The 26,309-nt window shown below is 44.7% G+C and overlaps 1 protein-coding gene across 1 annotated transcript in view; it reads left to right on the top strand.

The window, feature by feature from the left end:
* Nucleotides 1–26,309, top strand: part of LOC102751156 (glutamate receptor ionotropic, delta-1-like) — a 199,308-nt gene that overhangs the window by 41,701 nt on the left and 131,298 nt on the right. Inside the window, exons 4-5 of the mRNA XM_081823088.1 lie at nt 7,586–7,747; nt 9,229–9,348. Coding sequence (XP_081679214.1) covers nt 7,586–7,747; nt 9,229–9,348 — 282 coding nt within the window. The remainder of the gene's footprint in view (nt 1–7,585; nt 7,748–9,228; nt 9,349–26,309) is intronic.

Genomic DNA, 26,309 nt, shown 5'->3' on the forward strand with positions numbered 1-26,309 from the left:
AGGCTTTCTTAATGAAAACATTCCTTAGGTTTCTATCTTCGGTGTGGGGTGGATAATGGTCTGGTGTCGAGATGCAGCTGGTGTGGCTGTGACCCTGGCCTGCCATTCATCTTGCTTTGCCTTCAAGCACGACTCTTCCCTTGATAATGTGAAGGCGCAACAATTCCCTGGGCCCTGGAGTATAATGGAGACAAGGCTGGAGCACCCTCAGATTTACTACAGGGAAACATGCACTGAGCGCCAGGAGGGCAGACAGCCGGCTACACAGCAGGGCCGTCGTCCGTCAGGGGCCTCTCCCTTCCGGTCTGAGGGAGGTGGGCACAGGTATCTGCCTGCTGGGGTCCAGATAGGATCAGAAGAAGATAGCTCTCCTGAAGAGCTTAGCGTATTTCCCAGGGGGGCTTATATTTTCATTTCTCCGCACCCTAATCCTACTTCTGGGGACTCAGGTAAGTAAACGGATCATCCGGGCTTCTGATGGGGCGGCCTGCACCTCACTCAGGGCTGACCCAGATGCGAAATCAGTGCCTTTCTTGGCTTCACGGACAAATCCAAGTCTCAAAGATGCTGTCACATGTGGTGGGGGCAGGGTGGGGTATTGGAATTGTAGTGGCACAAACTGCCTGTGAGGTCCTAAGTCCCCTCCTGCTGGGGAATGTTCCCTGCTTGTCCCCTCCCCCTCAGGCTCCACCCTCTCTTTCCTGCTGGCCTCCCTATCCATCCTCTATTTTCATTCTCTGGGTCTTGACTCCAAAGTAAATTCTCCTTATTTTTTCATGAAGATCAACTTAACAATTTTACTGGTAGCCTTTGTTTGTGCTGACACAGGCATTTTCCTAAATAAAATACAGTTACTGATGTAGTAGGGGTTCTGGTGCTAACTCTTAAAAAAATAAAATCTGTTTTTCCATCCTGGGTCCTCAGTTGGCTTCATGCGATTGGTCTTTGGTTATCCAGCAGCCAGGAGGGTCTACCTGGGTTTCTCAAGAGCTTGCAAGCCCCAGTCAAGAGCTCCTGGCCAAATTCTGTCCTCTACCTCCCGGAATTGTGTCCTCACCTTTCCCATTTCCCTCCTGAGGACCCACTTCCTGCATAGCTTATTGGCTTTGGAAATGCAAGCCTTGCCAGGATCCCCTCCTCCACCCACTCCCCAATCTCCTGGAAATGCATACCCCAGATTCTGATTGGAGATGGACAATTCCCCATGGAACATAATCGTTCCAGAGCTCCTATACCCTTTTCCCAGTGTGGCCTCTATCCTCTATTCTAAGTCATATTCTAAGAAGCATTCTCTTTGCAAATACCTTGATGTATCTTTACCTTGGTGTTTTTTTTTCCTAAGAACAGATTTAAATCTATTCATTTAACATTCATTAATTCCACAAACACTCATTACGCACTTATGTGCCAATTCCTGTGTTAGACATTTCACAAAAGCTCTCTCTTTAATTCCCACAAACTCTAAATAAATGGGGATGTTTCATCTCTATTCTGTAGCATGTACCGGTTAGAAAAAATGGCATATGCAGAAACCCAGAGGCCCAGGAGAGCAGGGGCGGAGTTCAGTGTGTCTGAGGGGAGGGGTGGGAGGCGAGAAGTGTTAGATTTCAGTCAGAGCAGAGGGTAGCCGCCAGGGTACTAAGGATGGGGGTGTAGTACTGGGCGATGTGTCAGGGTAGGATGTGCCTCCAAGAGAGACAACTCTGGGCGGGGGGGGAGCGCCCAGGGCTGGGAGATGAGGTAAGCAGTGGTTACTGTTTCTCTAGGGAGAAATGAGGGTAGCTGAGCCATGCTGTGGTTGTGGTAGGTCATCACTTAGAGAGGACATAAGGAGGCGTCCCTGGGATTGAAACCCCTAAGTCTGGGCAGGGGCAGGTAACAGGTGGCAGAGTGTAGAACATGGTGCTTTCCCCCTGGGCTGGGCCGCAGCTGCCCCTGTTCTAGTCATCTCTGCCTGCCTCGCCTTTTCTCCTGCCCACCTGGATGGTCTCACTGCAGGACGGGCTGTGCGGAAGGCCCCTATGGCTGAGCCAGCCCTGCAGTGCCAATGTCAGACCTTCCCCTGCAGTGGGCCAAGCCACCTCCCTTTCAGGAACCCGAGTCAGGGCATAGTGAGGCCCCCACTCTGGACCTTCCTATGTTGGTACCTTTTATGGAACACGCCGGGGGTAGAGAAGTGGCCTTCCCCATAACAGGCAGCTCTGTAGCGCCTCAGCCCATGCAGCCCCGGAAGGCCTGGCTCAGGCCCGGGGCGGTGGCAGCTGTGACTTCATTGCTGGGGCAGGAGGAGACCAGGGACACGTGTCCAGGCGAGCAGCTTTAGGGCCAAGCTGGGCATGTAACGCTCAGGGGGATCCTTGCTCAGACTTTCCAGCCACCAGCTGCAAAATCCAGATATGACTCCTGCTCGCCCTTGAAAAGCTTTCAGACCAAGGGGCACTGGAGGAGAGGGTGAATGGTATTGGCAGGTACAAGTTCGGTTTCCCGTGGTCCTGAGGCTTCTGTGTACCAGACCTGTGCTGGGCTCAGAGACGGGACACCCTGGAGGAGCTCTCAGACCATCCACATTGAAGTTAGGAGCCTGTGTAGATCCTTTATTCCCCCGCCTCCACTTCTTCCTATCTCTGCTCCCCCCAAAAATGAAGCATACAGAGAGCTTAGGACAGTACCTGGCACACAGGAGTACTACCATCCACATTTCTCAGGCAAGTAAGTCGGGGCCACCCCCACTGCCCCTCTCCGGGGGCATTGATCCATTGGATTTGATTGTCACTGAGATGAATCCAGAGCATTAAAAGGCTTGTTCAACATGTGAGTGCAAGTGGAGATTCAAGTCACCCATTCAGTAAGCATTTACTAGATCTAGCACTTGCTAGATCCATGCACTGGAGGAATGAATGGCAGTGAACAAAGCTGGCCCAGGTTAGGATGAATCCAAAGCTCTTGCTCATCCTGCCAGGCCACCCCGCTGAGCTGCAGACACAGTTGAGTCGGAGTCGTATGGTGTGGCATTGAAAGAGGAATCAGGCATACATCTCTAGGGTGGTGAACTGAACTAGCTGGGCTCCATTCCATCTCTGTCCCCATCTAGGATGGAGGCCACAGGCTCCAGCCTCAGGCCCCTTGCCTGCCTCTGGCTTTTGTTTGCCTCTGACTTTACTCCCTCTGGCATCTCTGACCTGGTTCCAGGCCTTTTGCTTTGCATCCAGGTCTTTATTCTGCCATGTCCTTGGCTTCAAACTTTGTTCTGTCTTCTGCTTCTCAGGTCTACTTTCACCTGAAATGCTTTTTTTGGTTCCTTGTCACTTTTGTGCTGCAATGGCCCTAGGCCAGCCAGAGGGGATGAAGGTTTAAATAGTGACAGTACCTGTTCTGCTTGTCTGTCTTCTGTCAATGAGCTCTGTGCTGTGCCTTAACTGAGAAGTGAGGGAGAGAGGCAAGGATTCCTTCAAACCAGGCCCCTTTTCTCTGTCCCTGTGGCCTGGAGCTCAGCTTGGGCTGTTAGCCCCTTGAGCCCAACAGTGAGTGAGTGTTCATGCAGCTGGGAGTCTCTCTCCTTCCAGACCACTCCTCTTGGTCCAGGGGCTCATCGTGACCAAGCCCTGACACTTGGTCTCCACCCACCTCTCCTGAGAAAAGGCTTGCCTTATGTCTGTCAGGACTCAGATGGAGCCCCAAGCAGAGTCTGCCTTTCTACTATCTGCTCTTGATCTTTCCCCCAAAGGTCCTATCTCCAGTCTCCAGACAAGACTGGAAGGGTAGTTCCCTCTCTTTGCATCCCCACCAGTGAACCTGGCAGATCACCTAACTGTGAGGATGCTGAGGTTGGACAGCAGAGACGGGGCCACAGATCAACACAGGGTGTTAGTGTCTGCCTACAACAGGGAGAAGTACTGACATAGAATCTGACCAGGAGAAGGGACAGGAGTGAAAGAAGGTGGAGCTCCAAGTGGGGATCAAGAAGGCATTTTGAATAGGCTGTAAATGAGAAGCAAGTTGTGTTTGAACAAAGGAAGTTCTCTCCCAAGTCAAAGTGGAGGTGGCCAGTCTCTTCTTCCTACTGTTTTCTCTTTTGGGGAACCAAGATCGGTGTATATCCTCTTAGCAAGAGATCCATCCTCCATCCATCCATCTGTCCATCTGTCTGTCCGTCCATTCATCCATCTCACCCTCCATCCTTCCATCCATCTGCCCCTCCCCCCTTCCACCTCCCCATCCCCTCATCCATCTATCCATTTATCCTTCCATCCATCCACCATCCATCCATCAAGTATACATTAAGCACCAACCATATGCCAACCATATGGTTGGTGCTGGATGCTGTGTTTAGAGATGGTAAGAAAAAAGTTATATATATACATATATATAAAAATTATTTATAAGTTATATATGAATATGTACACATTTATGTATATATGTATGTTATATCTATAACATATATGTACATATTTCCAGATATGTCTACTTGGAAAAGAGCATTGCTAAAGCCTTTGAACTGAAAGCTTGTTTATTTGACCTGAAATGCATTCACCCTTCCCAGAAGACATACTTGTGGGAGGACTGAGGGCTTCCTTTAGCCTTTCTGAGTCACATCCTGTTTTTGCCTCTTCATTGCCAGCCTCTCTGCATTCATACACTCACTAAGTACCTTAATTCATTGTGAATAGAAGTGCCGGAGGCAAAAAGGGATATTCCGTTGGGTGCTAGTCTGGGTCACAGCTGGGGTGGTGCTGTCCCAAGTGGTGTGCATGTGTGCATAGGACATAATGTGGGTCAAAGGGTCCCGGCTGGTTGAATAGCATCAGTTAGGAGTGGGTGTCTGGGAGACCCATGAATGTCTTGAGAAGAGAAATCTTTACATTATCAAGGACTCTCAGCTTTGAGTTATTCTTTTGGAAAAAATAAAATAAACCAAGCCAACTCTACATAGCTGGCATTCTCCTGTAACAGCATCTCCATTATGAGTTTGTATTCCAGAGGGGCGGTGGACATGTCAACAATCATTTTGCAGTGGTAGGAGCTCCTGAGAGCTGGGGGGTCTGACAAGCACAGAGAGTGGGTTAGTTTTTCTCATGGGGGAAATGTGCCCCCAGGGCTCAGGGCTGGAGACCCAGTTCTGGTGTTCCCTGTAGGATGGGAGGTGGGTTCTCGGTGATGGGAATGACTGCTCTCTGCTGTCAGGTGAACACCTGTGTACCGCGGGCGTCGGGAACAGGGTGCCAGCCACTGAAATGCCTGCTTCCCCTCGGCCTGAGGCCTTGGCTCAGTCAACAGTGCTCAGTCATCCCAGGCACACTCCTGCCACATCTGAAACATCGCCTGTCCATCCTCCACCCCCTTCCTCCACAGGCCTTAGTGGCCCACAGTCCTGTGCCCGCTGTAAGGGTGCGGGTTGCAGGTGGATAAGACAGGGCTCTGCAGGCATGGCCAGGACACACAGACACCTGCAGAAGTGGTCAGCTCTGCTTGACATGCTGTGGCGAGAATGCCCTGGGGTGTTAGCATGAGTTGCTGGACAGTCACGATGTAGCAGATGGTTTTGATGTCTTGCACTAGCTCCTGTAGCCCACCGCTGATGTCAGTTGCCGAGGGTGGTTGGTGCTACCCAAGCTCTTGTCTGGGGCTCTGCTTTGGGGGCACCCAGTCCAAGATGAGGAAAGAAAGTGCAGGTGGAGAACAAGGCGAGTAGGTACTGGGGGTATGAGGGCCATACTGGGGTGTGGTGAGAGGTAAGGCTGGGAGGCAGTAAGGGTTCTTTCTGCAGACCAAGGATCTTATTTGATTCTCCCGGGAGTCCTGTGAGGTTGACACATTCTCCTATTTATATCCAGTGATTTTGTTTTTCTGAAATATTTTTAGCAGACACCTCGCTGTTTAGGTGTGCAAAGAATCATCCCCTTGACCCACTTCGGCTGATGGTTGTTTGTGCAACAGTTACCCAGGAGGGACCACACACCTGAACAAGGGTGGACATCACCTCCTCCCCACCCCCTCACCTTACTCTCCTCCCTTTGTGCTCCATGACACCCCCATGGAGGAGTGGGCTGATGTGAAGTACAGGGCTGCCTTCCTTCCTGCAGAGGGCTCTGGATGGGCCCCTGAGACAGTAGGTGCAGGTGTTCAGGCTCATGCAGATCAGGGTCTTGAATTACCGTTAGGAGAGTGAGCCAGACCTGTCCCATCCCTGGATACCAGCGCTATGGTGCTGCTCTCCTCACCACTGTTCCAACGTCTCCCTCACACTCCTGCTCTTGGGAGCTCTGAGGTGGGTTTTGTGTCTTCCGTGAGCCATCTCTCCATAGCAGATGGCTCAGCAGGGGGTACTTCTCATATGTGAACACTTGCAATCCCCAAATGCATCCCCTGGCTGGTGGTGATGCCCCTGCAGAGCGGGCTCTGTGGCCTTAGAATCTCCATCACCGTAAGCTGCCAGTGTCAGTCAGGCCACCATTTACCCGAGGCCCATCTGGGGACCAGAGCAATCTTTCCAAGGCACAGATCTGACTTCTGGGCACAGATCCACCACTGGCGTCCTTCTCTCTGAAGTCACCTATGTTGTTACTCCTTAGCTTGGCCCCCAAGGTTCAACATGGCTAGAACCCTGATCCCTGCTTCCCCCTCAATCCCACTTCCTCTCTATTACACCCTTTGATGCAAACATTTGGTACTGTGTTCAGTCCCTCTAACCCAGGGCTTGGCCACTTGTGGTGCTTGGGCTGGATCCAGCTCATTGCCTATTTTTTTTTAATCTAATTTCATCTAAATCTTTATTTCTTAATAAAGATTTATTAACACATCCTTTCTGTATGTGTTGTCTGTGGCTGTTTTTCTGCTATAATAGCAGAGTTGAGCACTGTGAAAGAGACTGTAAGGTCCATAAAGCCTAAAATCTTTCTTTTTTTTTTTTTTTTAAAGATTTTATTTATTTATTTGACGGAGAATGAGATAGAGAGAGAGCATGAGAGGGGGGAGGGTCAGAGGGAGAAGCAGACTCCCTGCCGAGCAGGGAGCCCGATGCGGGACTCGATCCCGGAACTCCAGGATCATGACCTGAGCCGAAGGCAGTCGCTTAACCAACTGAGCCACCCAGGCGTCCCAAGCCTAAAATCTTTCATATCTGATCCTTCACGGGCAGTGCTGCTGGACCCTGCCCTACCTGACCCTGCTTCTTTGTACCTTCATGCCTTTGCATAACGCTGCCTCCCTATAATGCTCCCCGCCTTTTATCCTACGAATCCTTCTAGACCAAGCTTTCTGCCCATCCTGTGTCACCCAAGCAAGATGTCCCATTCTAATCTTGCACAAAGCCTGTGTGCAAGTCTCAACCACAGGGCTGACCACGCTGGTTCTCCTGTTGATGGACACATCCACCTCCCACTCTAGTTCCTGAAGCAGGGCTAGTTCTTATTCTGCTTACGACTCCATTGCCTGGCCCAGTTTTTGGATGAAGCTAGAGGATTGTGGTGTAGATACTGTGCACCGCTTGTTAGTGTTGGCACCCTGGATCACCCAGGACCTCTGCTGGTTTCTCCTCATCTCTGAAAATGCATCAGTGGAAAGGGTTTCACTGCCTTTGTGTTTGCAGATCTCCAACCTTTACCTGTATGACAGCGTCCTGATGTTGGCCAACGCCTTCCACCGGAAGCTGGAGGACCGGAAATGGCATAGCATGGCAAGCCTGAATTGTATACGCAAGTCCACCAAGCCATGGAATGGAGGGAGGTCCATGCTGGACACAATCAAAAAGGTGTGTGTAAGGGGACACCCACCTGGCTAAAGCCCAAGACAGGCCCTTCCTTGCACACATGCACACACACACACCCCACCCCCTTGAGCAGGTGGTCTGAAGCTTAGTGCTTTGTGTGATTGCCCCTGCAGGCTCCTCCCAGGCCTCTCTCCATGCCACTCTTCCTTTCCCAGCATTGAGGGCTGGTGAGCTGGGCTTCATGGATATGTATTATTATTATTATTATTATTATTATCATCATCTCTGTTTTTCTACAAGGAGTTTGGATTTTCAGAGGTTAAGTAACTTGCCCGAGGTCATAAGTAAGCAAACAATGGAGGCAACTGCCCAGCTCATGTGTGCCAAATAGCCACTGTTCATAAGAGAGCCTGTCTCAGTCATTAGTGCATGTGTTGATCACCAAGACCTTAGCTTGTGTATGTGTGTGTGTGCATCTGTGTGTGTGCACATGCGTTCTGCACTGATGATGTGTTGCACACACTGAGGCATGACACCAAGGTGGAAGGCTGAATCTGGAGTGAATTGGGTAATCCACAGACTTGTTAGAGTGAATTGGCTTTCAGAGGCTTCAGAAGAACATTTAGGGAAATCTATAGTGCTAGGAGTTGTAGTCCCAATCAATTGTGCATGGTGTCATGTAGCAGTGAACATATTCTCGTGTTGGTTGAATTTACTGCAGCCCGAGCCAGAGCTGGGGCCCCTCTCTGGCCAGCTCAGGCTCTGGGACTCTCCCAGCTCATAGTCTACGGGAGATCAGGGCTTGATGACACGCGCACCCTAGGCTTGAAGGCTCCCCCAGCCCCTCGGCCACCTGCTCCTACAGAGCCCCGTGAACGGCCAGAGAGAGGGGCAAGTCTTCCACACCCACCATATCCAGTCTGTGTCAGACACCATGCTTTGTATACATTTCATCCTTCAATGCTTGCAGGCTCTCTGATGTGGAGCTCATTAACTCCAGGCTGGAGATGATGGGAGATGGCTTGCCCAGAGTGGCACAGGCGGCAAAGCCAGGACTTGAGATGGTGTTGGCCTCCAGGGCGCATGCTTGCTGCCCTGTAACTTACCGCCATGGGTCTGATACGGCTCTGTTGACCTTTGACCTCCCTCTTGGCTCAAGCTCAGGTGACCTCTGGAGCAGATTGCAAGGGAAGACTGTGAGCTCTAGGAGGGTGGAAACAAAGCTGTCATTCTTTGATCTCATTGCTAGCATGACATGTGGCATGGAGCAGGTGTTCTCATCATGAATGTCAAGTGCAAGCCTTTGGAATGTCCCCTGTGAGCAGAGGTCTGGGAAGTGTCGATCCTATTCTGGGGCTATAGGACTGCTAGCAGCTCTGTCCTCATTACAGCCTGTCCACTGCTTCCTTAAGATCTTGATCGTCCCATTCTCGGTGACTACTTCCTTCTCCTTCTTCATCTTTGGGATTCCATCCCTTACCCCAACCACGTTTTCCTCAGTGAGTTTTCCTTCTCTCCTGCAGGGCCACATCACTGGTCTCACAGGGGTGATGGAGTTTCGGGAGGACAGCTCGAATCCCTACGTCCAGTTTGAAATCCTTGGCACAACCTACAGTGAGACCTTTGGCAAAGACATGCGTAAGGTAAGTCTCAGCCCCCCTCCCCCGCCTCGCCTGCTGCGGTGATGCCACTGGCTCTGTGTTCTGAGCAGGGCTTGTGCGGCACAGTGTGGAGAAGGCTCAGAGAGTTTTCAACCAGGAAGTTCTGCTAATGCAGTCTCTGAGTACAGCAGGGCCCCTGGCACCACCTGGTCCTGCTGCGTGGCCCTGGACAGCCAACCAAGCAGGCCTGAGGCTGGAAGGGGTATCGTGTTTTCCCAGAGGGGCTGAGATCAGCCCAACGGCAGGGACAGGTGTAACTGTGGCTGAGGCAAGAGTCCAAGGTTCCCGCCAGTGTCCGCCAGATCTAAGAGTGAGACAGAGCCATGAACAGAAAAATGAACCATGAGGAGGGTGGGGAGCAGGGGGCAGTAGAGCCCAGTGGAGGAAGAAAGGAGAGGCAGACAAGCTGCGTAGCTCCGGGTGGGGTTTGGTGGTTTTATTTGGTGCTCATGCTAGTGGCAGGCCTGGGGTCTCTTTCCAGTAATACCTTGCCTCTTCCTCTCTCCTCCTATGAAGGATTTTCAGGACTGAAGACTGGGGGGTGGAGGAGGCAGCTTTTACCCAGGGTTGGAACCCCCAAAGTTAAGGGGAGGCTTGGGAAGTCAAGAATCTAGTAGATATTGGGACCGAGAGGTCAATGTAGGAAGCAAGATATTGGCACAATTATCCGAGAACCTCAGATGTGGTCGCTGCGAGCCGGTGTGGAGCTGATGGTGGGGGTAACACAGCCCGGCCACTCAGCTGGCTTAAATGCACTCCCAGGAATGGTCCGCACAGAAGGCCCATGTGTTTGTCGGGGCATTAACTGGTTGCCACACACTCAGGCACAGGCTCATATAATCACACACAGACACACTCACACACATACCTTTCTATACACTTGAAAGGAGGATGTTTCTACTCATCAGGGCCCAAGAGATGAAGGGCATAGTGAGCTCTCACTGTAGCAGGATAAACCCTTGGCAAAGAGCCTTCTAGCCTGTCCTCTGGCATTGGCTGGGGACAGTGCAGGGGCAGGAAAGGCTAACGTGTTCTTGGGAGATTGCCAGTCTGGGCGATGGCATTCGTCGGCTGTACTCCTTGAGGACCAGGTAGAAAGATACATGTGTGGAGCGGTGGAGGGTGTGAGGGCTAGAGAACATGCCAGGGTGGTCATCGGTTATCACATGGGAGGAGGACTGGCTCCCCACAGAGGGACTGGGGTGACCGGGGGCCCATGTGTGATGTGGGAGTTGGGGAGTCTCAGCCCATCTTAGGACGGAAGGTGGAGTCACCGGTTGGTCATATAAATGGGAGGTTGAGTAATTGGTTGGGATGCAACAGTGCCACACAGGTTTCGATGACGTTTTGGAGCTCAGGGGTTTGTTTGTGGCATCGTAAAGGGTGTTGGCCTCTATGGTGTGGTACCCTGGAGGGCCAAGGTGTGACATGCAATGTCAAGGGCCTCAGGGAGACCTCGTAATGTCTGTTAGGGATGCCCAAAGCTGGGAGCCTTGGTGGGGGGGCCAGGAATGGTCAGCATTGGTCCAGGTCATTCAGGACCCCAACAGAAATTGGCTTGTGTTGGGACTCCCACCTGGTGAGGAGCAACCAGAATCAGGGAGCCCTTTTAGTCACCCAGATACAAAAGGGGCTTGCAGAGTGTAGCCACTTGCTGAGGAGGTGACTATTCACATCTGCCGCTGTCCTTGCCTTCATCCCCCTCAGAGGCTACAGACGCTCAGGCCCCGCTTGCTGGCTCCCTTGCTGCCCCTACCCCCCTTCTTTCAGCTCAGCTTCCACAACAATGTCCCACAGTAGGTGGGAATGCTGGCTGTGGGGGTCCCTGCATCCTAGGGCCCCCCCACCCCCCGCTGGCCACTCCAGGTGCCTGAGAGACCAAGAGGCACTGTGTCCTCCACTTCCTGTTTCAGGTGTCTGGGCCTTCTCTGTTGCCATGGCAACGCTCCTCCAAAACCCCGAAGCCAATGGGAGCTGGAATCTCTCAGTCTAAGGAGCTTCGGCAAGCAGGAGGCCTGAATGTAATTGAGTTGGAAGGGAAGCTGATTTTCAAGTGGGCTTTATTTTAAAACGTATCCTTTTGTCATTTTAAAATCTGACCTTAATAACCGCATATCCCAGTTGTTACCTGTCTGCCTGGCAGCTTATCTCTGTTAAGGAGAAGTTATCTGGAAAGTGGGGAATGGGATTTACTATAGCAAATGTTTGTTATTCAGGCCCATGGGTGCATTCAAGCAAGGTCTGGGAGGTTTCAGGATAAAGCCAGATGAGGAGGCGATTGGGACAGTGTCACTGGTCTAGGGTGGCCTTTGAAGGCAGGGCTGAGCTATGGTTCCTGGTGGAAGATGGGGCTGTGAAGGGTAGGGCTGGGGAATTGGGGTGACCTAAAAGTAAAGTTTAGGGTAGGCAGCAGACTTGAGGGTAAGGTGAGGGTCCCGTGGCACACAAAGGTGGTGCAAAGATCATTCATGCTAAGGAGGCAGGGGCAACTCTGAGGAACCCCCAACTGCATCTCTCTGGCCACACCCAGTCCAGAAAGGTTAGAGGAGCCAACTGGGCTGATTGCTAGATGCTGTCGTGTTGGAGCAGGGTCAGGGGGTCTCTGCGGAGACGATATATGTCTCGATATATGTGTATATCCTAATCTCTTTCTCTATATTGATATTTATATAATTTCCATATATTATATATTATGTGGTCTATTATAATTTCTCTATATTCTATATGTAGACATGTGTATACATACGTGTCTATGTGGATGTAAATATACATATGTATATATAAGTTTAAAAACAACTACAGCAAACAAACAAACACAGGTACAAAAACAAAAACCAAGTAGCTTCTTTAAGATTTAAATCAAGAGGAATTGTTTAAATTAGGGAGCAAATGGATGTTTTCTTAAAGTAAATACTCCAGAGGGAAAAAGCAGGGAGGGTGAGTCACCCAGACGTTTTAGATTAAGTGGCATCAAGAGACTGGATTACTCAGCCCCTTCAGAGGATGGAAGGAATAGGTGATTGCCTTTCACTGCAGGGTGCTGGGCAAATACTAATTAAATTATCTCATCCAGGAAGTGTGTTCTTGTTGAGGGAGTGCTGGATGGCAAAATCAAAGGTCTATGTCACCAGCCCGCTGTGTAACTCCAGGCAAAATATCAATCATCTCTGTGTTCTGCTTGGAGCTGCCTGGCATGGGTGATCACCAAGCAACCTCACGGGGGGTAGGCTTTGCTGCAAAGTCACGTCAAGCTCCCAGGGGACTTGGCCTGGCATTTGTCCTGGAGGTGCATGCTTGTTACTATCAGAACTCCACAAATTTCTCCTCGGTTTTCTCTGTGTTCAGACAGAAATCTGCAAACGAGAGTCCCATGGGCTTACCCAGGCAAATGTCCTCGGCTTATAGCATGAGCTGGGGCGGGATTGTTGGAAGCCCCTGTATGGAGGTTTCCAAAGGTGGGGGCATGGGAAACTCTTTCGTGTAGGACAGAAGGGAGCAGAGAAGGAACTATTGAACACCTACTGTGAACAATGGTGCCTTACAATGTTGTCTCACTGACTTGGGGACTTTTGTGTCGCTCCTGCCTCTCCTGAGCTTTTGCAGCCACTTCCCTTCTCCGAACCCTCATTTTCTCAGATGGGAGGTACAGATACCACAAGCCTTGTGGTTGAATCAAGGGGTCCGTGGGTGTAATGACCCTGATGCGACCCTTGGCAGTGAATACTGTCCTGTGTGGTGCAGGCCATCAGCTTCTCACAGGCAGGGCCATACCCCTTCTCTGAGCTGTCTACTCCAGACCCCACAAAAGCAGAGACATGCAGGCAGGCTTAGAACATGGCCTTCCACCTTGACGTGCCCGGGACCCCAGCACCTCCCCAGAGCACGTACCGAAGCCTGAGGCCAGAGACAGGAGGGGGGCTCTGCGTGCCCATGCAGTGCCCACTCTCCCTTCATGCGTGGGAGCAGATAGCCACTCTCTATGGAGACCCGGGGGAGAGTGTGCTGGGAATGTGGCCTCTGATGAAATTTTGTTTTTAGGACTGTTTTGGTGTGATTAAAGGAAGAAGGAAAACGTGGTTGTCTTTTTTTTTCTTTCCCACAAGCATGACTTGCCTGGAGTATAACACCAGCTACAGGGCTGCAGAAACGTTTTTTCCATGACATGATTACGGAGGATATCTGCCCTTTTCCATCCTAATGATACTGATGTGGGAGACTCATTCCCTTCTACCAACACAGAGTTCCTGTTGCACTGACACCCTGGGGAGGCCCTTTGAACCTCATTTCCCATGGGTGCCATCCACCTGATTCACTGGCTTAGTGGAGGGTGGCCTGCCTCCTTGGCCAGGATGGCAGGGAAGTGGGCGGGAAGCATCGGGAACACCTCTGAGTTTGCTCTATGTGTTGGCATTCTAGGGCAAAGAATACTCTGGTGTGGTGAGAGAGAACAGGGCTGTTTCTGCTCCTTGCGATAGAGTAGAATCCAGTTAGAACCAAGAGGTGGAGAAAGAATTTAGTCCAGTGTCTTCAAGCTTTTCTTTAGTCCTAGAAAATCTGTTCCAGCAGAATCTAATTGGAATCCAAATACATTAAACAGTTGTAGAAGCTGACATGCAGTGGTTGCAATAGGTGGGAAATTGGGGTCGAGGGTCCTGAGGCTCCCCTGCACCATTTCCCCCCATCCCGAATATCTTTATGGTTTTCTGAGCAGCTCTACATGGGAAACCGAGGCTCAGAGACTGGAATAACTCAATTATGTAGCACTAACAAGGGTGTATCTGTGCTGGGGCTGGAAGGCAGATTTCCTGAGGGTGATGTGTGGCAGAGGGCCTGGAGCATTCTTTCTCAACTCAGGACAATGCGGTTCCATGACCCCCTCACTCCACTCAGCCCACTTTCCACCCCATCCTCCCATTATCCCACTCTACCTGCCCCTGCAGAACCAGCAGTAGGGCCTCAAAGTCCCTTCCTTTTGCAGCCTGCTGATACCCTTGGCTCGGCCTCCCCATTCCAGGCACGACCCAAGGAAGTGGGAGGGCTTCCTTCTCCTTTAACCAGTTTAAGATGCTTCTTCTGTCTTCTCTGTCAATTTCCATTCTTCGTGAAAGCTGGCTTTGGACAGGAATCAAATGCCCTCCTTGATGTCATGTCCCTGGGAGGGCCTTGTGGCTGCTGATAATTCATAGAGTAATAATTGCTCATCATGTAGTGATCGCCATGCCATAGGACCCCGGCCCTCCCCGGGCTTGAAAGTGCATCATTAACATTAACATTCTTGCCCAGGTCTGCTACACTGTGTTACACATCTTCCCACATTCTCAGGGCTCAGAAGTTCTAAGCTGTGAGGCCAGGTGGAAAAGGCACCAGCCAGTAGACAAGATAGCTCCGATGATGAAGTAGGGGCTGCCACTTAGAGCACAGGTGGAATCCTTTACCTGGTGGCTCCAGCAGCTGGTGCCAAGAGCTGCATGGTGGATTTCACAATGAAGAAGAAAGGGAGGTGGGCAGTGGTGGGGCCAGGAGAATGTGGCCCGAGCATTGTGCAGTGTCTCTATTAAGCGGCTCTGTAGAGGCTCCCAGCTGTGCACAGTGAGTCACGGAAGAGAAATAAACTTCAGTCTCTTCGTGGATTAGCATTCTTGCAGCATATTTCCCAAGTAAAATGTCAACCGTTCCGAACCCTTGTGCAGAACCGCGTTTGATAGAGCTGAGAGAACGGAAACAAACCCTGTCGCTTCATCTGAATAAAGGGATAAGGAAAAGATATAATTAAGTGTTTTATTTTAAGTGCATTTATCACTTCATTTTGAAGATAGCATCAATACATGCTCATTTAGGGTAGAACGATTAGAAAATACAGATAAATGAAAAGAAGAATATAAAAGCTATAATCTCTGAACCAAAGAATAAATACTGTTAGCATTTCTGGTGCATTTACCTTCTTTCTTTAATTTTCTTTCTTTTTTCCTTTACTCTGTACATAACAATATAGAAATTGATATGTATATTTATCAAATTGCTATTTATTGTGCATACATTTTTATATCCTGACTTTCCACTTAATGCTATATGGGAAGCATTTTTTCATTCCTTTATTCTTTACCATGATTTTTAATGGAAATACATTACTCAGTTTACAGGGAGCCATCACTTATTTTATCTTCGTATATGATGAATGTTTAGGCATTTACACCGTATTATTATGGAATGATGTAGTAATGAACATCCAAAATATATGCAACTTTATTGCGTCTATATTTATTTCCTTCTACTTTTTAAGAAATGGAATTACCAAACCTAGGATAATAATTTTTTAAAGTTGTTTATATTGTTGACACCTATTTTTCAAATTGATTATAGAAAGATATAACAATTTGCATATCCACCAGTAGTATGTGGAAGTTTCTGTTACATCCTGTGCTCAAAACATGGAGTGATATATTAAACATTTTTGCTAATTTTGCAGCTGTATGGAAACATAATGTTGATAAATTTGCATTTCTTGTGGGATTGTGCATTTAAAAATGTAGTCATTGATCAGTTGTATTTCACATTTTGTAAATTACACCTCAGGTCCTTTGCTCTTTTATATTGGTGATGAAGTTTTTCTTGTCACCTCGTATAACCTGTCTTTCAGAAGGGAATTGATAATTATTTGTGTCAGATATTTTGTTCCCATAAATTGTTTGCCTTTGAAGAAAATAATTTCACACAGACGTTTAACAATTTATGAATTTGTATTTTTTAGAAAGTCATACCCAGTTCACAGAGTAAATACTATTTATCCATACTTTGTTCTAGTATTTTTATGGTTTGATTTTATTTCAGTGTAACCTGCCATCTCCTTGGGATTGATTTGGGATGAACTGTGACATGATGACCTAGCGTTTATGTTTTTCAGTATTGGTTTCTATTATCCAGGAATCTTTCCTTTCCCTGTTGATTTGAACATCACATCTACCCTATACCCTGCTAAATTTCCCATATCTCACCATTGATTTTGAAAACATTCTTAGCCTCTTTTCTCACTTTTTTTTCCTCTCAGCTGAAATTTAATCAGTCTTTGTACACTTTTAGAATGAACTCGTCTGCAAGTAACAGAATGTTCATCTCAGGTGGATTAAACAATAAGGAAGTCTTATTATCTCACATAAAAAGACGCCTGGAGCTAGGGTGGCTCCAGAGTTGGCCAAGACAGACATTCTGTGCCCAGATCAAAGGCTTGGGTCTTTTTCATCTTCCTACTTGGCTATCCTCAGGGTGTAGTTTGAGCTGTCTTCATAATTTCCGGATGGCTGGTGGTGGTTCTAGCTGTCATACCCAGAAAGACAGTAGCAAGTGGGAGAAGAGGGTGGTTTCTTTCTGTGTGTTTTTCCTTTTTATAAATGAGGAGACCTTTCCCAGGAGTTGAGCCTGGCTACCCGTTTTGATAGAGCGATGCTTTTGCTTTTTTGTTATGACAGTGGAGGTTTTCCACCTACATGCATATGTGACATTGACCTATAGTTTCCCTCTCAGATGCTTATGTTCAGCTTGTGTTAGGCTTCTACTCCCTGCTTAACATGGAGAGAGAACCGCTCATTCTTTTGCACTTACAGGGACAGAGCTCTTGAAAGTTGGAAATAATTTAACTTGTAAAATTACCTGGGCTGGTTGTTGGTCTTGGAGCTATTACTTTGATATCTTGGAAATTCTCTTTCCTTGTTTCTACATTTCCTTGAGCAATTTTTAGTAATCTGCTTTACAGAAAATCTTGTATAACACTGGCGTTTTCAAATTCATGACTAAAGCTCTGTATCGTATTTGCAAATTTTCCAAGTATCTATCCGTTGAAATATTTCTCTTTTCATTGCTACTGTTGTGTATTTTAGTGTTATCTCCCTTTATTGCTCAATTAGACTAGACAGAAGTTTTTTTATTGATCTTTTTCAAAGAACTAGGTCTAATTTGCTTAATCAATTTTGTTGTATTTTATGTTTCTCTAATTAATTGATTTGTTTTTCTTCCTGTCTCCCTGCTGCCTAGTGTTTGTTTTATTGTTAATTTTTAAACTTATTATAGGAGGCATCAGATAATGTATTCTTTCCCATTTTGGAATGCTCTCTATTTTATTCTGAATATAGTTGTGGCTGAATCTTCATGATTTTTCTAATGTAAACTGGCATGTAGCACTTGTACAGAAAAGTGCCTGAACCATCAGTATATCACGGTGTATTTTCAAAAAGTGAATGCACTCATGCAAGCTACACCCACATTAAGAAACAGGACATCGTCAGTGACTCCAGGGGTTGCCCTCGTGCCCCCTTCCGGTCACTACACCCACCAGCAGAAACACCATTGACCTCTAATGCACACACTCTACACACTGTTGTAACAGCCTTCTTTTGCTCAATATCATGTTTGTGAGATTCATTATTACTGTTGTATGTACTTTAGTTCATTCATTCTTACTGTGTTTTAAAATGTAGATTTTATCATTATTATTCCGGTATGGTGAGGACAACAAATCCAGAGATGCCGACCACTGAAAAGACCATTTGTTACAGTTCCCAAGAGTTGGGCGCATGCCCCACACACCACACAGGGCTGCGAGATGAAGCAGCAGGGTGAGTCAGGCCGCCAGGCCGCCGAGGGAGCAGGAGAAAGGCTTTTGTTGTGGTTCTTGCAGGAATGAATAGGTGACGCAGAGGAAACAGGCTCAGGATTGGGTGGTTTGAACTGACATAATGTCAGCGGGCTCTGGGGTGTAGGGGCTGTGCCTAGCTGTCTGCTATCTTACCCTAGGATGAGGGCGGAGGAATAGTGGCTCAGAGCAGAAGAGCTCCAGAAAGGTGGTTGGGGGTGGGGCGGCAGGCTCCGGATTGGTTAGTTTGCCAACGAAAGGCACACCTGCCGGAGAGTCCTTTACTGTCCCTGGGAATCAACTAGCCCTTCCAGGAGCAGTTTCTCCAAGGATTAGCAAAGCTTCAGAAATACAGAAACTAAAAAGACACAATTAATATATGTTGACATATAATATGCCTCTTACGACTATTTCACGCTGGGTTTATGTATTCTGTTGTTGAAGGCACTTGAGCTGCTTGCAGATTTTGTCTATTACCAATAATACGGCTATAAACATTCTTAGAACATCTTTTTGGGGGAACATATATATGTCTTTCTGTTGGGTGTATCCCTGAGAGTTGAATTACTAGGTTAGAAGGCATGTGTATGATTAACAGATCCCGCCAAACACTTATCTGAAGGGCTTGTTATCAGTTTTATTCCTAGGGGGTGGTTCTTAAGAGCTTCAGTTGTGCTTCATTGACCCTCAGCGAACTAACATGGGTTGTTAGTCTTTTACACACTAGCCATTCTGGTGGGTGGGTAATGGTTTCTCACTGTGGTGGTTTCATTTTCATGATGATTAATGGTGTGGAGCTCCTTTTTATGTGTTTCTTAGTCATTTGGAGATCTCCTTTGTGAGGTGCCTGTTCAAGTCTTCATGCCTTTTTTTTTTTGGCTTTTGGACTTTTTCTTAGTGCTTTGTAGGTGAACTAGATATATGTCCTTTATAAATATTGGCATTGTTCTTATAGGCTGTGCCTTGCCCCTTTAATGCTCTTAATGATATCTTTTAATGAACAGAAATTCTGAATTTTAATGTAGTTCAATTTATCCAATTTACCATTCTTTTCCTATTTGTTTACTACATTTGGTGTGCTGCTTAAAAAATGTGTACTTATTTAAGAACACGAAGCTGTCATCCTATATTTTCTTCTAAATGTTTTCTTGTTTTACATTGCTCATTTGTATCTGCATTATATCTGGCATTGATCTCTGTGTAATGTGTGTTTGGAGGCAAGATGCATTAAAAAAATGTAGGTAGGGGCACCTGGGTGGCTCAGTCGTTGAGTATCTGCCTTCGGCTCAGGTCATGATCCCAGGGTCCTGGGATTGAGCCCCGCATCGGGCTCCCTGCTCAGCGGGAAGCCTGTTTCTCCCTCTTCCACTACCCCCTGCTTGTGTTCCCTCTCTCGCTGTGTCTCTCTCTGTCAAATAAATAACTAAAATCTTTTTAAAAATGCAGCTATTTGATTGACGCAATACTATTTATTGAAAGAATAAACTCTTTTCCCTACTGCTTTACCATACTCCCTTTCTCAGGGGTCAGGTGACTATATTGTGGGTCTGGTTTTAGACATTCTCTTCCATTTCATTTGGCCATTTGTATGTGTACCAGTGTCATACTGTCCTAATAATCAAAGTTTTTTGTGTGTTTGTTTTTAGAGAGCATGCAAGCGCGGGGTTGGGGGGCGAGGAGGTGCGGCAGAGGCAAAAGGAGAGAGAGAATCTTAAGCAGACTCCATGCCCAGCAGTGAGCCCAATATGGGGCTCAATCCCATGACCCTGAGATCATGACCTGAGCTGAAATCAAGAGTTGGATACGTAACCAACTGAGCCACCCGAGTGCCCCAATAATCACAGTTTTATGATAGCTCTTGAGTGCTGATAGTGTAAGTCCTCTAGGTTTCTCCTTTTTTTTTCAAGATAGACTTGACTATTCTTGGCCCTTTGCATTTCCTCATACATTTTAAAATTCGATTTCTATTTTCTGCAAAAAATCTGGAATTTAGATTGAGATTGCATGGACTCTAGATCAATTTAGGGATAATTAACATCTTAACAACATTGAGTAATCCAGTTTGTGAACATACTATGCCTCTCAATTTATTTAGGTCTTCTTCAGTTTCTCTCAGGAAATTTTGTAGTTTTTGCTATAGAGATCTTGAATAACTTTTTAAAAAAATTTTTCCCCCATATGTTAATATTTGTGATTATATTATAAATAGTATATATTCAGATTTATTTTTTTACTTGTTTGTTGTATGTATGTAGAAATATTATTGGTTTTGTATATTAAACTTGCTTTTAGTGAACTATTTACTGATTTATTCTAATAGTTTACCTATAGATTCTTAAGATTTTCTATATATATATAGTCACATCATATATGAAAAATGAGAGTTTGATTTTTTCTTTCCCATTTTTATGCCTTTAATTCCTTTCTCTTTTCTTATTGCACTACTTCGGGTCTTTAGTTCAAGTTGAGTAAGTGTAGTGATAGTGGGCATTCTTATCCTGTTCTTGATCTCAGAGGACAGCTTTTTATAATGCACAATTATATATTACGTTTGCTACATATTTTTGGTAGGTGCTTGCTTTAAGATTGAGAAAATTCCCCTGAGTTCCTGGTTTGCTAACAGTTTTGTCAAGAAGGCGTATTAATTCAGTCAATGGCTCTTTTACAACTATCAAGATAATTATATAATTTATACTTTAACTTTCTCCTGTAAATGTGGTAAGTTACACTGACTGATTTTTTTGCCTTTTTGATGCTACTTATTATTTCTTTATTCTAGATCAGTTCTATACCTTGATGTTTTGATTCTTACTATTTTATAATATGTTCCAATATTTAGAAAAGTCGGTACCTTCTGATTTCTCTTTCTTTTCAGAATATTCTTCTTTAAATTAAACTTTTATTTTGAGATTAACATAATTCCATTCAGTTGTAGGAAGTAATAGAGAGAAATCCAGAAATCTAGTATACCCTTTATTAAGTTTCTCCCAGTGGTGGTGCCTTGTAATACTTGTGTACAATAACACAACCAGGATATTGATATTGATAGAGTTCATGAATCTGATTCAGTTTTAGATTTCCTCAGTTTCATTTGTACTTATGCCTGTGTGTGTTTGCTCTGGGCACTACGATATACACATGTGACTTATCATAGTCTACTCATATCGACATTTTGTCACATCAAGTGATGTCTGGAAATCTTACTTTCATTTAGGTCCCTTTTCCTTCTTCACTTTTAAATATCATTGTCTTGCATATCAGGTGGTGTTATAATTTATCTTTTAATCATTACATATGATTTATAAAACTCATGGGGAGGACAGTCTATTATATATACTCATATTTCTGCTCTTCTTTCATATTTCTGATGCTCCAAGAATTATTCTGTCCTTTCCTTTCTGTTTGATAAACTTCCTTTGGCAATCTTTAAGGATCTGCTAGCCACACATTCTTTTAGTTTTCCTTCATCTGATCATGTCTTTATTTCCTCTTCATCCCCAAAGGATAGTTTTGCCAGATACAGAATTTGTGGATGAGAGTTCTTTTTTTTTTTCCTCCTGAGAAGTAAGATGTGGAGAAGTGTTGTGCTGTTCTCTAGTGGCCTCCATGGTTTCAGATGAGGAAGTCAGTGTCATGTAAATTGGCTTTCTTCTGGATAGTTTTTCTTCGGATGCTTTAAAGGTATTTTTTTCATATTTAGTTTTCAGAAGTTTTATTATGATGCCTCTTGATGTGGATTTCTTTGAATTTATCCTGTTTGCAGTTCCTATGTTCTTGAATTTATAGGTTTATATGTCTTTCATGAAATTCAGGGAATTGCTAACAATACTCTTTTGGCCCCCACTCTTTCTTTTCTCCTTCCAGGATTCCAGTGAAGTTTAGGTCTTTTGTCCCTCAAGTCCCTAGTGGAGGTCCTATTCATCTCTTTTTCAGTCTATTTTCTCTCTGCCGCTCATGTTAGGTAAATTTCATTGCTCTGTTCTTCAGTTGCTGTGATTCTATTTCCTGTCATTTAAATTCTATGATTGATTCCAATCCAATGGGTTTTTAAATTTTTATTATATTTTTTTCAGTGCCATGATTTCCTTTTCATTCTATTTTGTACTCTCTTTGCTGAGTTTTCTACTTTTTTTTCATGTTTCAAGAGAATTTGTAATTGCTTGTTGCAACATTTTTATGATGACATTTAAAATCCTTATCAGATAATTCTAACATCTGATCATCCTGGTCTTAGCATTAGTTTTTTCCTCATCCAATTTGTGATTTTCCTGGTTCTTGGTATGATGGGTAATTTTTTATTATATTCTGAACATTGTGGTAATTATCTTACAAGGCTATGTTCTATTTAAATCTTTTATTTTACTAGGGAGTTCCCCTCTTCAGTTTTGGCACACAAGTCTGTCCTACTTTTCTCTGCTCTGCTTCCAGGGACTACTTAATTTTAAGAGCTGATATGATTTTGGTCTGCTTAGTTCATCTGGTGCTTTGGGGGCTCCTATTGTTTCCTCATCATGCTGCCTGGGGAGAGCGAATGGGTTTCTCTGGGATGGGTCACCTGGTACCTCTTGTTGAAGGAAGGGAGTCTCTGACCTATGAAGCTGAGGACCACTTCCCAGGCTGGACATTTGTGGTCAGATTGCCCTTCCTCTGGGGAATGGAGGGCACCTCCCTGGGTGCGCCCTGATTGTGGCAGGATTCACCCTGTTGGTGCCATTTGGTGGCTGTTAGTGGAGGACGGGATTCTCAGGTCTTTGGGGACAAAGAGGCCTCATGGATCAGGCACTGGTGGAATCACCCCTGTTGGTTTCGCCCAACTGCCCAAGTGTCTCATGGTGGGTCAGGGGAGGCTCAGGCTGACAGGGTAGAGGATTGACTAGGCTGTGCCATTTGTTGCCGAGAAGCTCCTGAGGGGTTTCCCTGGCCGGTGCTTCTGGGTTGGACTGGCTGGGGAAGCAGGAACCTCCTCGGGCTACCTCCTGTTGCTAGATTGGGAGTTCCCAATTCCAGGCCTGAGATGCTTTCTTCTGTTGGTTGGGGACCATAAGACCCTCTGCCACTCTGTGCTTCTAGTCCTGAGTTCCCTAGTCCAGGTGACCCCCTCTCCCCATCTCTCAGAGGTCTCCTTTGGTTGTCTTCTGCATTATGTCCAGGGCTTCTAGTTGTACTTATGGTACTATGATTTGCTATTCTTTTCAATGTCTTCTTGATGTGTTGGGTTACATAAATTATTTTTTGTTTTTCTTCTTTTCATTTAAAGCTTCTAATAACCTCAGTACAGTATAATTCTAGACTTTTGATGGGTGATATTTTGTCAGTTTACATTCCAAGTAATGGCTAATCTCTTTGGGCTTATGGTCATCATTTTCCTATTCATTTTCTATTTGATCCACATGCTTCATATTCTTTTTTTTTTTTTTTTTTGCCTGATATGGTTTATTTTTATTTTTAAATTTTTAAAATTTTTTATGTGGTTTATTTAAAAAATATTATTTTATTTTCTGTTTCATAACTGTTGAATCTACATGTATTTTTAAACCCTACAAGTTTTACTATTCATTTTGTACAATCAATATTTTTATATTATACACATATAAGTTCTCCCTCCTATTTTCTGGAAGAGATTGTGTAAAGTAGTGATTATTTCTTCCTGAAGTATTTGATGAATTTCATCCATGAAATCATCTATGCCTGAAATTTTCTTTTTTGGAAGGTTTTTTTTTCTAAAATATTTTATTTATTTATTTGACACAGAGAGAGAGAACACAAGCAGGGGAAACAGCAGGCAGAGGGAGAAGCAGGCTCTCTACTGAGCAAGGAGCCCGACTTGGGGTTGGATCCCAGGACCCCAGGATCATGACCTGAGCCAAAGACAGACACTTAACTGACTGAGCCACCCAGGCACCCCTTGAAAGGTTTTTTAATGACAAATTTTATGTGTTTAATTTATATTTGGGGGGTTTTCCTGCTCAGCGGGGATTCTGCTTCTCCCTCTCCCTCTCCACTCCATTTGTGCTCGCTCTCTCTCTCAAATAAGTAAATAAAATCTTAAAAAAAAAAAAATATATATATATATATATATATGGGATATTCTGGTTATCTATTTCTTCATGAGTGGATTATGATAATTTATGTCTTTCAAAGAACTGGTCCTTATCATTTAAGTTGTTTAATTTATGAGCATATAATTATTTATAATATTTACTTATTATTTTAAAGTCTGTAGTGATGTCTCATTTTCATTGAGGATATTGGTGATTTGTGTCATTATTTCTTGGCCAGTCTGACTAGTTTTATCAAAAGCCTAAGTTTAAGCCTGCTTTTGGTTTCATTGATTTCTCTCTATTGTTTTTTTGTTTTCAAATTCAAAGATTATTTCACTTTATTATTTCCCTTATTTTGTTTGTTTTGGGTTTAATTTGCTCTTTTTTCCTCTAAGGTGGAAACTTAGATTACTTATTTTATGTCTTTAGTCTTTCTGTAATATCAGCTTTTAATACTACACATTTGCCCATGAGCACTGCTTTGGCTACATTCCATAAAACTTGATAAGTTTTGCCATTATCCACCCATTTATTTTCAATCTGTCTAGCATTTATGCTTAAATTATGGCTTTTCTAGGGAGCTAATAGTAGGGTCTTATTTTTTGTCCACCCTGTCAATATCTGCTATTAAATTGAAGTGTTCAGACCATTCCCATCTTAGCTAATTATTGATAGAGTTGGATTTATGTCTACAAGTTTGTTAATTTTATTCTTTTTATCTTGGTATCTTGTGCCCCTTTCTTGCCTTCTTTTGGATTACATATTTGAATATTTTTAATGTTCCATTTTAGTTTATTTGATTTTGGGGATTATCCCTCTGTATCAATATTTAGGGGCCTTATTTAGGGATATATCACTCTATATATCTGTATTTCACAGTTTACTTAGAGTTAATACTGTACTATGTTACGTAAAATGTAACATATAGGTTCCTATAACTTTCAGCTTATCTTTATACTTTATGTTATAGGTGTCATATATATATCTACATACATTGGAAACCCTCCCATACAATACAATGATTTTTTAAATTTCAGCAGTCATGCACAATTAAAAGTACTTCAGGTGGGGAAAAAAAAGTCTTTAGATATTTACCATTTATTTTATTTTCCTTTCCCTCCAAAGATCCACATTTCTCTTTGAAGTTGTTTTCTCTTAGCCTGATATGATTCCTTTAGTATTATTTGTATGGCAGGTCTGCTGGCAAAAAATTCTCCTAGTTTCTCTTTTTCTGAGTCTTAATTCTTCTCTACTCTTGAAGGATATTTTAACTTTGTATAGAACTCTAAGTTGATAGTTTTTTATCCTGGCCTCTGCATTGTCTGAGAGAAATCCATGGTTGTCCCAATCCTGGTTCCCTTGTATGTAATGTGTTGTTTTCCTCTGGCTGCTTTCAAATTTTTTTCCTTTGGTTTTCAGCAACTTGATTAAGATGCATCTAAGCATAGTTTTCTTTGTGCATATGCTTTTAGGAGTTCATTGAGTGTCTTGAATTTGTAAATTTTCTGTAATTATTACTTTAAATATTTATTGTGTGTGTTGTGAGAAAACCTTTTTCTTTTCCTCTAGGGTTCCATCAGCACGTATATCAATAATGACATAGATAATGTCCAATAGGTTCCCAGGCTCTTTCATTTTCAAACTTTTCTGTCTCTGTTTGTTTCTCAGATTGAATAATTTTTGTTTGTTCTGTGTTCAGGTTCGCTGAATCTAGAGCAGGGATGGGTCCCCATGCCGCATTTAGGTATCACTGCTGTCACCACCACACCGATCATAGTAAGGCCCCCCTTAGGGGTAAAACGGAGCATGAATACAGGAGAGAGAAATATATATAATTTTATACAATTAATACAGCATATGTCTCTATCTGCGTCTAGTCCATGTGTTTGTGTATGTCTGTATGGAGAGAGAGAGAGGAAATTCATCTGTGTGCAGTTTGCTTCTCTAAGTTTTGACTCCCTTTCATATTCCGCCTACCTTTTTTGTCACCTGTTAGAGTCCTCAGGTGACTGTTTTCTGCATTTTCTCTAGAAATTAGAGTTCCATCAAGCAGGAGCTATGGGCTGTAGTAGATTTATACCAACATGGCAGAACTAGAACTCCAGTCATATGTCTTTTAAATAAATTAAGAGAAGAAAATAAATAAAAGTGCTTCTAATTGCTATCTACAAGAGGGTTTCTATGACCACTTTATTTCATGGCCATTATCACAAGGTACCTCACCATCATTTTTTGAAGTGTATTTTCACTGGGTATCAAATTCAGGTTTCTAGTTATTT

The sequence above is a fragment of the Leptonychotes weddellii genome, chromosome 6 (genome assembly GCF_054177405.1).
Source record: "Leptonychotes weddellii isolate Sample4059 chromosome 6, ASM5417740v2, whole genome shotgun sequence".
Classification (NCBI taxonomy): Eukaryota; Metazoa; Chordata; class Mammalia; order Carnivora; family Phocidae; genus Leptonychotes; species Leptonychotes weddellii.